Source organism: Acytostelium subglobosum, assembly GCF_000787575.1.
Source record: "Acytostelium subglobosum LB1 DNA, scaffold: scaffold19, whole genome shotgun sequence".
In the NCBI taxonomy this organism is placed as follows: domain Eukaryota; phylum Evosea; class Eumycetozoa; order Acytosteliales; family Acytosteliaceae; genus Acytostelium; species Acytostelium subglobosum.
In genome coordinates, this window is record NW_012236514.1 from 343,978 (window position 1) to 356,994 (window position 13,017).

The window sequence follows — 13,017 nt, forward strand, 5'->3', positions numbered from 1 at the left end:
GAACAGACATACCTAGGCCAAGCCCGCCTCTCTCAAGACTGACCGCACCATAGTCATTCAACAGGTGCACGCAGTCCATCATGGAATAAACGAATGAACCTTTGCAAAGACATCTCTGTCTGTCGGCTGATGGAAGTTTGGAAACTGGAAGGGTTGAGTCCAGTCTGTGGCATTGTTTACTGATACATTTGTAAAGAGTCACGCTTGCTGAATGAGCTCTCGTTGTTCTTGATTGTCTTTTGTTGAGTCAAGATCATACTCTTCCACTTGGACTCGGTTGCAGCAGCGTCATCTGAAGTTGACGCCTTGAGAAGAAGTGTCTCACCAGTGGAGGACACAATCGCCATTTGCTCGCCTTGTACATCCTTGAACGTAATGCTGTTGAGTGAGAACACCTCCTTGACCTGCAGCTTCTTGCCCTTTTGCTTGGTACGCAACAGAATGTCCGTGCAGAGCACGTAGCGCAGTGAATGTGACTTTGATATGCTGTCGCGGTTGCCCGAGCCAGCCTTGAGTACGCGCTCCTCAAACACTTCCTCGGCAATGAGCTTCCTGGCGGGACAGATAAAGTCGCCGTCTTTGAAGCCCTCCAGGTTGGACTGGATGTCAAACATCCTGGTCAACAACTCAGACTCGCGCTTGTTCTCGTTGATGCTTGTGGCCAGCTTCTTCATCTTGTCCAAAGCATTGGTCAGCTGCTGATACTCGCTGGTGTTTGTGTCCGAGTACTTGATCAGCTCAGAGAGCAACAGGTTGTACCTGGGTATCCTCTGGATGGGCATGATCAGCAGCGACGACAGGTCCAGACCGCCACACGCGGGGTTCTGGGCAAAGGTCTGAAGTAGCGCGTCGACGCTCGGGTTCTTGCGCACACGTTGCAGTGTCTCGAGAGCGTTGGTGTAGTTGTTGGTGTACGAGGTGTAAGTCTTGAGGAAGTCGGTGATCGAGATGAACAGGTCGCCGAGGATTGGTGCAGCGACGCCTTCTTTGATGCGTTGTTGCAGCGATGTGAGCAGGTGGGAGTTGTAGTTGTAGATGGTGACGATCTCGGAGAAGATGGCGTTGACCTGCTCCAGTGTCATGGGCGGGTGTTTGTTCTCTGTGGCCGCCTTGAGAGGGATGTAATAGACCTCGACCAATACCTTTAGCTTGCTGACGTATGTTTCCTCCGTGGTCAAGATCTCCTTGGCCACATGATTCCTCTTGGTCTGTCGCTCCTTTGCCTCAGCCGATGGCTGTGCTCCACCAGTAAAGTTCTTCATTGCTGAGCCCAATATTCCGCGGAGTGTCGACATGCCAGCCTTGGTTGTGCCAGGTTTCTGTTGCTTGATCTTCTCTTGTTCATTCTTGGCTGCATTGTCTACTGGTTGTGGCAATGGCTGTGTCTGAGGGGATGATGAAGATGAGGATGTTGGTGGTGGAGGAGGAGTCTTTGGTGGAGGAGACGTCTTGGTTGCTGGCAATGGTGATGCTGGAGGTGTTGACTGTGATGGCGATGCAGGTGAGCTTGTGTGAGTTGTGATGTGACCTGGTGAGGACAGTGGCTTGGGTGGTCTTGCAGGGGGAGGTGACGCGTCCGCTGAGGTGACACTTGAACCAAGACTATCCAATGACTTTCTTGGTGGAACTACTGGAGGTGCACCGGTGCTTGATCTAGGTGGGATTGGTGGCGAAGGTGCTGGTCTAACAGGTCGAAGCACAGTTGATGAAGGTGATGACGATGGTGAAGAAGAAGAGGTAGTTGCGGACGACTTTGGTGTTGTTGGCTCAACATTTTTAGTTGATGATGTACTTGTTGTCGATGCAGCTGATGTTGTATCTTGTTGATTTCTCTTTGAATATGAGAAGAAAGTGATTAAACCTATCAACAGGAGAATTGACCAAATGATTGATCCTGTATAAACAGTGACAAACACTGCAAGACCAACAGCACCAATCATCAATACATTGTCACTACTAAGCTGTGTATGATCCATTTTATATATATCTATCTCTATCTATCCTTAACTCTCTAACTATCTTTAAATCAAACACAACAACCTTTAAAAAACCAAGTTGTTACACCAGCAACAAACAATGTTGACCCAATCATGCATTGTGACACACCCATCAGCCACCAAGTCTTGGGGAGTGTCCAATTCATTGAAAACTACAACTAACGGATAATGATCAGTTGGATGACGAACAGAATGAATGTTTGTACAAATTATATGTTGTATATTGAATATATATCTTAATTATATGTTATAACTATTATATGTTGATGGATAATGTAATCAATTGAATATGTGATTGTTTTGAAAACTTGTATTATGGGATAAATAAGTAACACAACAAATGGTGTGTTTGGATGATCACTTTAATTATTACTGAAGTCCAAAAGATAATAATAATAATGTACATATAATACAATCAATCAAACACAACACAATGTCTACAATAAATCAAACATTTGTACCTGCACCTACTACTGCTGCAACAGCTGCACCATCAACCAATCAACAACAATCAAACGCTCAACAACAACCAAATGCTCAACAACAACCAAATGCTCAGCAACCAAATGCTCAACAACAGCAACAGCAACAACAACAACAGCAACAACAACAACAAGTACAACAACAACAGAGACAACCGATACAGATAGCACCACCACAGAAGAAGTCACATGCACTACCAACTATACAACAGAAGCAATTACTCGAACAGTTTGATGAGATTGTCAATCAGATAGGCGCACTCAGAGTCAATGTCGATCATATATTCTCAACGATCATTGAAGATGCCAAGACAGCGGTCAACACATCGACACCAGTGCTAGTGCCAATCATCAGTAAAGAAGCGCGTACCGCTGCACTGACCCAATCACTGTTGGCAATCAAACAATCACTCAAGAAGATTGAACAACAGCAACAGATACTGTCGCCCTACTCTGTGCAGACCTCCAACTTCCAGCATCTCGAACAGATGTGGACACAGAACACTGGCATCTACGATCATTCAAACATCAAGTTGCAGACCCAGATCAAGCTGGAGTACTTCTGGCGTCACGAGACGTCAAAGAAGTCTTCAATCGCTCTTAAGTATGTTTGATGTGTCGCGTGCAGCACCAGCATGTATTCATACTCATACTCGTACCCTACCTCTAATCGATTAGTATACTCGAGGGTAAACTCAATGAACGATACCCTAGCTTGTTAAAGGAAGCAACAGACACAGGAAACATACGCAAGAGGAAGCAGATCATGTTGGATAGCAACAACAACAATAGCAATAACAACATCAGCAATGGTAGTGCCAAGCCTGCTGCCACAGTGACATCTCCAAGGACAGCATCAATGGATACTTATGCGTAACTATCTCGGCCTTCCATCATCCCTCACCTGGCCAACTTACTCACTCTATCAATCATCAACACAATCAACAGGAGCATCGATAGCATTATCAAGACGGTGGCCAACGAGACAGCACTTCAGATACTGGTACTTCCCGATAGGAACGACATCATTAAGGGTCTGGTAGGTGTTGAAGCAAGCCGGACAATGATGCTGCATCATCATCATCATCAACTAGATACTAACTTGTACATTCAGATCATATCCACTCATGTGTTCCAATGCTTGTTAACGTTTGCCGTGTCGGAAGAGTCACCGGAATGCTATACAGTCGATAGGATACTGTTCTTTGGAGCCAAGGAACCATTCGATTCCTTCTGGGAGACTTCCAAACATAGTATATTCAAGAAGCTATCTGAGAACTCCAATGAAGCTATCAGCTACTTCACTTCCAATCCAACCAATACTCCAATCCTTAAGAATATCCTGGTAAGTTCGCCAAGCTGCGTTGTATCATCCTTGGACATGAATGGATACTAACAATCAATCAAACATATTATTAGTATTGGATATGGTCATTCAGAGGTCTATTCTTTGAGGAATGCAAGGGCTGCCAGAGTATACTCCAATTGGACTCGTCGGCATTCATGTACCTGCCGCCATCTTATCGAACCTTTGACACATTCACTCCTTACCATCCAATATGTTACCAAACGCATCAACAACAAAGGTCTGCGAACTGACAATGTTCCAGTTCATCATCTATCCCTCATGCCGCGTATACTTATTGATTGATTGATTGATTGAACAACATGTTGAGGCGTTGCTACCCTTTAATTAATTAATAATCGGACCATCTCTTCTTTTGCTTCTTCAGACTGCCATCAACTGGACGAGTGAATGATGATGGAGCGATGTCTTCGTCGATATCATCAGCGTCATCTGCCTGCTTTCTCTTCTTGTTGTTTGTTGACTTGACAGCAGTAGCAGTCGTGTTTTGTTGCTTTAGTTTCCTCAGCATCTTCTCTTGGACATGTTGAGGCAGCTCCTTCTGCTCCTCCTTGGCCTCGGCCAACAACTTCTTATCGGCCTCACTTATGGTCTGCCTCTTCTTCTTTGACGTATCGATGCCTTGCTCTCTGAGCAGACGCTTCTTCTCACGCTGCTTGGCGCCACGACCCAAATGCTTGACGCCATTCTCCTTGTCCTGTGCCTTCTTCTCCTTCTTCAGCTTGAAGGCCTCCTTGTTTTTCTCGATGTTGTTCCTGTGAATCTTCTCCATGATCTCCTTCTGCTTCTTGACGGCACGGGCATCCTCGATGGAGAACTGGATGAATGTCCTGCTCTCCTTGCCATCGGTACCATTGAACACCTTTGTGCTGTTGTTCAATGAGTGCAAGAGGTCCAGTGCGGCCTGATGGTCGTCCACCTCAACGAATCCGTATCCCTTTGACTTTGGCTTTCCAGCAGCGTTCAATCTCTCCTTGTCAACAGCAACCTTGGCCTATAATTACCAAATGAATTGGGTTAGTTCCAGTCCAATCTTGGAATGATTCCAGCCCCAATGGGGCACAATACATACACAAATAATCTTTGCCTTGGTCTTCTTCTCCTTGAGGGTTCGGAAGCAAACAGCCTTGAGTTGGCTGTCGGTGACGTAGTTGGGAAGGTTCCTGAAACATAGACGAGTGGGCGAGACGTAGTAGTTGGGGTTGAGCTTGAGCTTAGTGTTGGCCTCACGCTCAGCAACGTTTCTGATCTGCCAGTCGCGGTCGTTGAAGGTCTGACCCAGCTCAGACTGTGGCAACACCTTGCCAATGTCCAGCAGCTTTTTGTTCTTCTTGTCGACCTTGGCCACCTTGTTGTCCTTGAACTCTCTGGCCTTCTGATGATCGACGGCACTGTTGATGATGAGGGCACGACCATTGACCATGATGCCACCTTGCAGCAGTGTGGACATGGTGAAGTCGTTCTTCTTCTCCTTCTTGGCACGCTGTCTCTCGCGCTCCTTGTCGTCGGTGAGATCCTTGGATGGGTCGAACAGGTTGACTATTTTGGCGGCTTCCAATGCCTTCTTGGCAGAGTCCAGTGACAGGTACTTGACAAAGGCTTTTCCAGTGGGCTTGTTGGTGACCTGATCAATGACCAATCTGGCGAACTTGAGCTTGCCAAACTCCTCAAACTTTGTCTCGAGGTCTGCCTGGGTCGTGTCGAATGAGACATTTCTGATGAACAATGTCTTGCCCTCGTCCATCTCCTTCTTATTCCTGTCAGCCATCTCCAGTCTCTCCTGTCTCTCCCTCTCAATCCTGTCTCTCTTTGTCTCGGCATCGAATTTATCGTCATCATACTCGCTAAAGTCTGACTCGTCATCGTCTCCCTCTCCTTCCTCGTCCATGTTCTCGACCTCATCATCGTCATCGTCCTCCATGCCCTCGTCTTCTTTGTCGTCGTCCATCTCCTCGTCATCGTCCTCATCTTCGTTGCCTTCGAATTTAACCTTCTCCTCATCACCTTCTTCCTCGCCATCATCATTAAAGTCCACGGTCTTTCCTTCTCCCTCTTCCTTGGCCTCATCTTCGTTGTCCTCGTCATCCTCTGCCTTCTTGACAGCGGCAGCGGCGGCCTTTGCCTTCTCCTCCTCTTGCTTCACCTTGATGTCCTTGTACTTGTCATTTGAGATGGACCAATCGATGGCGAATGGTCTCTGGCCAAACTTTGATCCATTCAGCTCCTTCATAGCGTTCTCAGCGCTCTTCCTTGTTGTGAACAATATGAAACCAAAGCCCTTTGCCACCTGTTGTGCCTTCTCACCAGCAGCCTGCTTCGTTGGCAACTTAACCAACAATATATCTCCATAAGGTTGGAACTTGTCCTTGATCATCTTGATATTTACCTGATTGATTTGAGTGAGTGTGAGTGAGTGGAATGGTTCCAAGCGGTGGGGAAGGAGTATGACTTACAGTGAATGGTAGGTTACGGAGTACTAGCTCATGGTTCATCTCTTCAGTCTCACGGGCAAAGATAAGTGGCTTGCCATGGAGTTTGACTGTGGCCAGTTTGGACATGACCTCAGTGGCACCCTTGTGATCCCAACACATCAGTCGTACGGTGGCATCAGAGAACTGAATCAGTTTGATTGAGTGTATAGTAGCAGGCTTGATACCAATGATCTCTGCTGCCTTTGTCTTATCCTCCTCATTGAAATTGTTGATTATAATCGTGACTCTACCTGACTGCTGTTGGGGTTGTTGTGGCTGCTGCTGTGGCTGTTGTGTCTGTTGTTGCTGTTGCTGCTGCTGTTGTGGCTGTTTCTCATCATTCGCACCCTTCTGTCCTCTCGAGTTCTGCTGGGGAGTGTCACGCTTGGGCTTGGCAGCCTCAACTTTAATCTTTCGATTGTTGAATTGTTGACGATTCTTCTCTTTGATGGCCTTGGCGGCATGCTCCTCGAGTGCGAACCAGAGGAAGGCAGTACCAGCACATCTTGTCTTATCATTTGGTTTGGTGACGATGAATGATCTCTTGATTGGACCAATCGATGAGAAGTACTCTTCCAACTGATCGGTAGTAGTATCGAATCCCAGATTACTAATATAAATCTGTTTCTTTAATGACTCTGCTGCTGACTCTCCTGTTGCTGACGTCGATGTCGACGTCGTAGTCGATGTAGACATTGTTGTTGATGTACCTTTCCTCTTGTCCATTATATATAAATGTTTGAGTATGTGTGTACAAGTTATCTGTTTGTTGAAATGAATGAGAAAAATGATTTGATTCGTTCGGTCGTTTTTTGTTCCACACACAAGCACTCAAAACGAATGTGATGGGTTGATAGTTTGAATGAATGAACGAAGTTCAGGTAATAATAATAAATATATTTATATTTGATTGGTTTGTTTGTTAAGTGGACCATTCAAAGTCTCTGTTAAGTGTTCGGTATAGCTTCTCATTATGTGGTCTAAAGTAGTCAACAAGGAATTCTCTAATATCCTCATCCATCGGTTCATGTGGCACTACATTCTTTGGTGCAAAGTCTCCATAATCATAAGGTGGCAACTCCAAGAATTGTTCAACTTCTCTCAATACTATGATTGGATGAGTGAGTTAGTGAGTGAGTGATTGGAATGATTCCAGTGATGAATTATTGGGATACATACCATTCTCTGGATAAGACTTTATGTCTTCATATCTTACAAATAGGAATTGATCCAACGGATAGTACTTGAGCCATTGATCGATTTGGTCATAGTAGAGTGATTTGGCCAACATGCCAAATGTTGGATGTCCAGACATGTGCATCACGTTGCCAGTGGGGAAGCATCGATCACATTGTTTGCAATCTTTGTAAAAGGTCCAGTTCTTGGACGAGTGGAATACAAAGAATGGATTGATCCAGTCGTCTGGGATGGCGGCGCCAGGATGGTCGCGCTCATACTGTGCCACTTGCTCAAGGAATCGCTGATTGCCTCGCACGCACGTCTCTATTACGTCGGCCTCCTCGTAGATCATATCCTTGAACGGCTTGGGCTTCATCATCTTGGGGTTGTTCTTCTCGATCCATTTTATCGAGAAGTAGTACTGGCTGAGCACTCGCTCCACTGGGTCGCGCATCAAAAGTATCAGCTTAACGTCCTTGAGCGTGCTGTACATTCTCTCGGGCGTGAATGGATGGTTGATGTAGAATGGCGTCGCTTCGCCAATCACCTTGGTCTGGGCGTTACCAATGACCGGCTCAAAGTGCTCGACGTACCACTTGATACCCTTGCTATAGTAACTGTTGAAGAACCATATCTCCTTCTTGGTGTGCTTGGCCATCAGTGGATGTTGTTGGAGGTAGTAGTCGAGGAAGGTGGTGCCAGCCTTCATCGAGCCAATTATAATATAGTTTGGTAGACACATGACCTTGTTCTCGACGGGGAAGCAAGCATTTGGATTGAGTCTACGAGACTTGGCCAGTCGTGCCTGTACACCTATCTCTGTCTCTATTGGCATATGTAGTCCCTCTGTCTTCCAAGCAATTCCACTAAAGTCTCTAACACTACAGCTGCCATTGACATTTACATTAGTTGTAGTTGTTGTAGTTGTAGTTGGTGATGTTGGGGTTGGTGTTGAAGGGTCAATGTTCTCCATCTGTTTGGCCAGTTGTTGAGATTGTTGAATGAGTTGATCCATTGACTTTTGTAACATTGTGAGTTGATCAATTGTATTCTTTGTTAATGACGATGCACCTCCGCCACCACCAACACCTCCGCCACTAGCACCACTTGCACTACCACCTGATGCTGTGTTTGTTGCTGATGTTGTTGACTCTACATTATATAATTGACGTTGTTGTTGATGTTGATTATCATTAGCTACTACATTGTTAATTGAAGCTATTGTTATAATAAACAATAGAGTGATCGTTGTTGTCAACAACAACATCAATGATGATTGACCAATCTTCATCATTATCTACTTATAATTATATAAATAACAAATAAATAGAGTTATTAGTGATCACTAGTTAGTTAGATAGATAGTTAGTAAGTTAATAATGAGGCAATAAGATCTTGAGACCAACAGTCGCACAATTGTGGGTCGGCACTCTAAAGTCCAAAGCATCCCCTATGAACCAGGCAAAGATTGTTTTGATAAAAACTCTAAAATATCCCAAAAGGCCTCAAGATTCGTTTTTTTTTTTATTAACCCGTTTGGGTTTATTGATTGATCACTCCGATCTTTTCCCACATGTAATCCTATTGATCAAACAAACTATCCATTAATAATAAAGTAATCAATTATATTTACTCGGCTTTGTTTGTTCTCTTCTTGATTCCAGTGGAAGAAGATGATGATGGTGTCTCTTTGATATCCTCATCCTCATTCACTTCCTCAGTCTCCACCACCTTCTTTGACTTCTTGCTTGTCTTGACCTTGTTGTCAACTGCTGGAGCAGTAGCAGGCTTGTTCTCCACCAACTGTGGTGCAACATCATCATCTTGGACCTCACCACCATAGTGAGTTCTCTTCAAGTCCACTGGGTAGATCCATCGTTGGTAGAGATAGACGATAAAGACGATGTCATCACGCAGACAACTGAGTCTATGCATCAGAGGCATCTTGATGATGAAGGCAAACAGGTCATCGATAAAGGTGTTGAGTGCGCGGTACATGAACACCTTGAACGGCAGTGCCGACACTGACTTGAGCTTGTAGTTGATGAACAGCTGTGGCGTCATCATGATGAACTCAAACGTGTAGACGGTGCGCACCAATGACGAGACCACCCAGCTGTACCAGGACTTGTGCTCGTGGTAGTAGAGCGAGTAGATTGACATGCCAACGACCAGGGGGAACAGCACCCACGACAGGTACTTCATGGCCAGATCGTCGTACTGCTTGGTCTTTGAGACGTAGCTGTCCTTGTTCTCAAACTTGAAGATGGGGATGATTCCGCGCCAGTGCATCGTGACATTCATTGCCTTGCCAATCTTCCAGATCTCGAGCAGCAGACCAAAGCCAGCACTGAACAAGATCATATAGCTGGTATCATTGTCCAACAAATAGAGGAAGACCACAGCCTGGCATCCAGTGTGCAGCATGATCGTTCGCACTGACAATCCCTCCATTGACTTGTTGTTCTTCCAGAATTGGATATCTATGTTCCATCATCGTCATCGTCGTCGTGTCAAGGGTCAGCACTCATTCAATCATTCATTCAATCATTCGTCGCGCGCTACTACATACCATTCTTGAAGGCCAAGAACTCAAAGATTGTGTGAAGGAGAGTGACTACAGCGGTGAGAGCAAGGAGGTATGGGTTGTTATCGGTCAACATTCTCTTGAAGTCGTCGCCAGTGTCAGCCTGATCTGGGGCACCGCCACCAAACATCGATTGCATATCCAATGACTTTTGCATCTGAGTGTACAGTTGCCACTTGAAGAAGCTGAGTGGGTATGTCGACATGGTCAGCGTGAGCTCGTCCACAGTCTCATTCACCATGCTCAAATGCTCCTTGTACAACCAGAACTCATTCAAGAACACTGATGGGCTGTATCTATCGCCTGAAACATTGAACTCTGTTGTTGGTGGTGCGCAGTGATTGATGTGTAAGAGTGAGACGGTCACTTGACTTGATAGATGTTACATACGTTGGAACATCTCGGGTGGGATTGATCCGGGACCATATGCAGTGTTGTCGACGATGAGGTTGATGATCATTGATGGCTTCCAGTATGAGACCAGCTCATTGGGATCATAGATTGGCTCCTCCACAACCTCCTTCTTATCAGCCAACAAGTTCTTTCCCTTGGTCTTTGGTCGTGGTGCATAGACGATCAGTGCTGCATGAGTTGAGATATGTATAAAGAGTGAGTGATTGATTGAAGGGATGATTATGATGATGACCAGTCCAATGTGAGACACATACGATGCACTGTTTGAAGTGAGTAGGTTGGTGATAGAATGTTGTGTACCAAGACATGAGCATAGAGTGATCCGTTGTTCTTGAGGTAGTCAGGTGTCTTGAAAGTGATGTTTTGTTCGCGATTGTTACTCTCGTCCCATCCATAGATGAACTGCTTCTCACTCCAAACCAACCAATCTCCAACTGTAGTGTTTGACTCTGACAGGTATACCTCCATTGTCTATCATGTATGTTTGATTGATTGAGTGAGTGATGTGATCGATGTGATTATTGATCATGTGATCTTACGAAAGGTGTATTCATTGACCAGGTGTTGTAGATAGTGACTTGAGCGGCGGGCATCTGGGTGCCATTGGTCAAGGTGACGTTGGCCTGCATATTGGCGTCTGGAGCACCTCCAAAGAACTTTTGACCAATAGTCATAGCTATATAATAGATTGCCATGAACCTTACTACGGCTTGTAGCCAAAATGGGATGAATGATCCTTCAGGCATCTTGTTATATGTGTATGTATATATATATATATAAATAAAATGTTGTATCAAAAGTATAAATGCAACCCTTTGCGTGGATGCATTCACTTTGTCCCATTCGTTCGTTCATTTGAAAGGAATCTGACCTCAAAAGTCGATTAGGTGATACTTGTGACTCATCGACTTTTGAATGTAACATGTAATTTTTATTATTATTTGGTGATAGAACTGTTCTTGTATTGATTAATCAAAGATGATCAAGTTTTAGAAATATTCTTTTATATCCTTATTTGATAAGCAGGGCCAAAGTAAAAGGGGTAAGTGTTATCTAATGGTTCACCGTAACCAAATATATGAGGGGGGTATTGGTATTGTTCTATTGGCAAAGTCTTGCTGTATTCGCAAGTCACCAATACAACCAAAGATATTAACAGTATAATCTTGACTATAATTATCATTATTAATTTTAGATAATATTTTTAGTGGATAATTATTATTATTCAAAACATTTATACGATTCCATTCTGTATCTGTTTATCTAATAATAGGAGGAAGAAGATAAAAATTGAATGAGAAATAATTGACAGAAGTATTTCTTGTTCATTTGGRAGGATAGTACTGTATAGTATTACTGAGAGACTTCCATGTTTTTGTTTTTGGGTCTGGCTTTCGTTTTTAAAAGAATTTCTTGATCAGGGGGAAGTGATGAACAAGGACCAAATAAAATTATCTTTGTTGATTGATCGATCAAAAAGATATTATTATAACACACAAACACATACATATTCAATATTTGTTTGAGATGGCCGAGCTACTAGACCAACTTCTTTYCCAGCTTGGATATCATCAATGCTTTGCCAATGATATCAAAAGTGAGTTATCCATCACAATTTATCAACTGGTCTCAGCTCATTCAATCAATCAATCACTCTCCACTCACTAACTCAATCACTCAATCACTTGCACCCAACTTTTTAGTTGTTTATTGAACAATCATCATTGACTTCAAGGATCTTTTATAAAGAGTTGGACTCAATTGAGTTTGCTGTTACTGGCCCACATAATGTTAAGCATGGTGTGATCAATGTTAGACAATTGTCGTCACTGCCTGGTATTACCATCACACCACTCGACCTGACAATATCAGCATTGCGCATCATCACCGCAAATAACAATTGGTCATTCCATAGCGAAAGGTTAAATTTTGTCTTTGATCAAACATTCCTCAACAGCCTTGTGACGACCCTCACCGACAGCCAGATTGACCAACTTGTCGCTCACTACTGTGAATATATCATCACTATATTGGTCGATTTACATGATGAATATCGATACAAAGTACACTTGATACCTTGTTACAAACATATAACAACAGCATTTGGAAATGGAAGAGTTGAGCGTATACTCAATCAATGGTTCTTTGAGGCATCCCCTCCAGCATGGTTCCACAAGAAGATTGTATTGGCCAAGTTTAACTACTTGCTACTCATCAATGACAAGTCACAATGTGCACTCTACCTAAATCATAGACGTGAAATATTCAAGTATGTTATCAATATGATTGAACATCATACTTACTAACTTGCTGTATCTAGTTTCATCCTTGAAGTTTTGAGATATGCTCCTATCTCTATTTATGGCGCGACTTATGCCACTTATTCTCAGTTGAGCATATTCATGGACATGGAAGATGATTTGGAGCAACAACAAGTGTCCGCTCAGATTGAAAAACAAAAGCATTCAATTATCTTTATTGTCTTCATGGAGAAGCTACGTGATTTAGAATCATACTTCCC

At 43.8% G+C, this 13,017-nt stretch overlaps 5 protein-coding genes across 5 annotated transcripts; 1 reads left to right on the forward strand and 4 right to left on the reverse strand.

The window, feature by feature from the left end:
• Window positions 1–176: 176 nt before the first annotated feature.
• On the reverse strand, window positions 177–1,976 carry SAMD00019534_087280 (hypothetical protein; the record flags this gene model as incomplete). The annotated part of the gene is made up of 2 exons (XM_012896085.1): window positions 177–1,830; window positions 1,915–1,976. The coding sequence occupies 2 exons, from the start codon at window positions 1,974–1,976 to the stop codon at window positions 177–179; spliced, it is 1,716 nt and encodes a 571-aa protein (XP_012751539.1).
• A 445-nt stretch (window positions 1,977–2,421) lies between these two features.
• Window positions 2,422–4,072, forward strand: SAMD00019534_087290 (hypothetical protein; the record flags this gene model as incomplete). The annotated part of the gene is made up of 4 exons (XM_012896086.1): window positions 2,422–3,083; window positions 3,158–3,332; window positions 3,609–3,824; window positions 3,899–4,072. Coding segments are annotated over 4 exons (1,227 nt in total), but the record flags the coding sequence as incomplete, so codon positions are not given.
• A 104-nt stretch (window positions 4,073–4,176) lies between these two features.
• On the reverse strand, window positions 4,177–7,012 carry SAMD00019534_087300 (hypothetical protein; the record flags this gene model as incomplete). The annotated part of the gene is made up of 3 exons (XM_012896087.1): window positions 4,177–4,839; window positions 4,918–6,231; window positions 6,299–7,012. 3 exons carry the CDS (start codon window positions 7,010–7,012, stop codon window positions 4,177–4,179), a joined length of 2,691 nt encoding a protein of 896 aa, XP_012751541.1.
• A 226-nt stretch (window positions 7,013–7,238) lies between these two features.
• Window positions 7,239–8,510, reverse strand: SAMD00019534_087310 (hypothetical protein; the record flags this gene model as incomplete). Its single annotated transcript, XM_012896088.1, has 2 exons — window positions 7,239–7,423; window positions 7,496–8,510. 2 exons carry the CDS (start codon window positions 8,508–8,510, stop codon window positions 7,239–7,241), a joined length of 1,200 nt encoding a protein of 399 aa, XP_012751542.1.
• A 620-nt stretch (window positions 8,511–9,130) lies between these two features.
• SAMD00019534_087320 (hypothetical protein) lies at window positions 9,131–11,251 on the reverse strand (the record flags this gene model as incomplete). Its single annotated transcript, XM_012896089.1, has 5 exons — window positions 9,131–9,978; window positions 10,068–10,400; window positions 10,473–10,664; window positions 10,751–10,967; window positions 11,036–11,251. Coding segments are annotated over 5 exons (1,806 nt in total), but the record flags the coding sequence as incomplete, so codon positions are not given.
• Window positions 11,252–13,017: the final 1,766 nt, after the last annotated feature.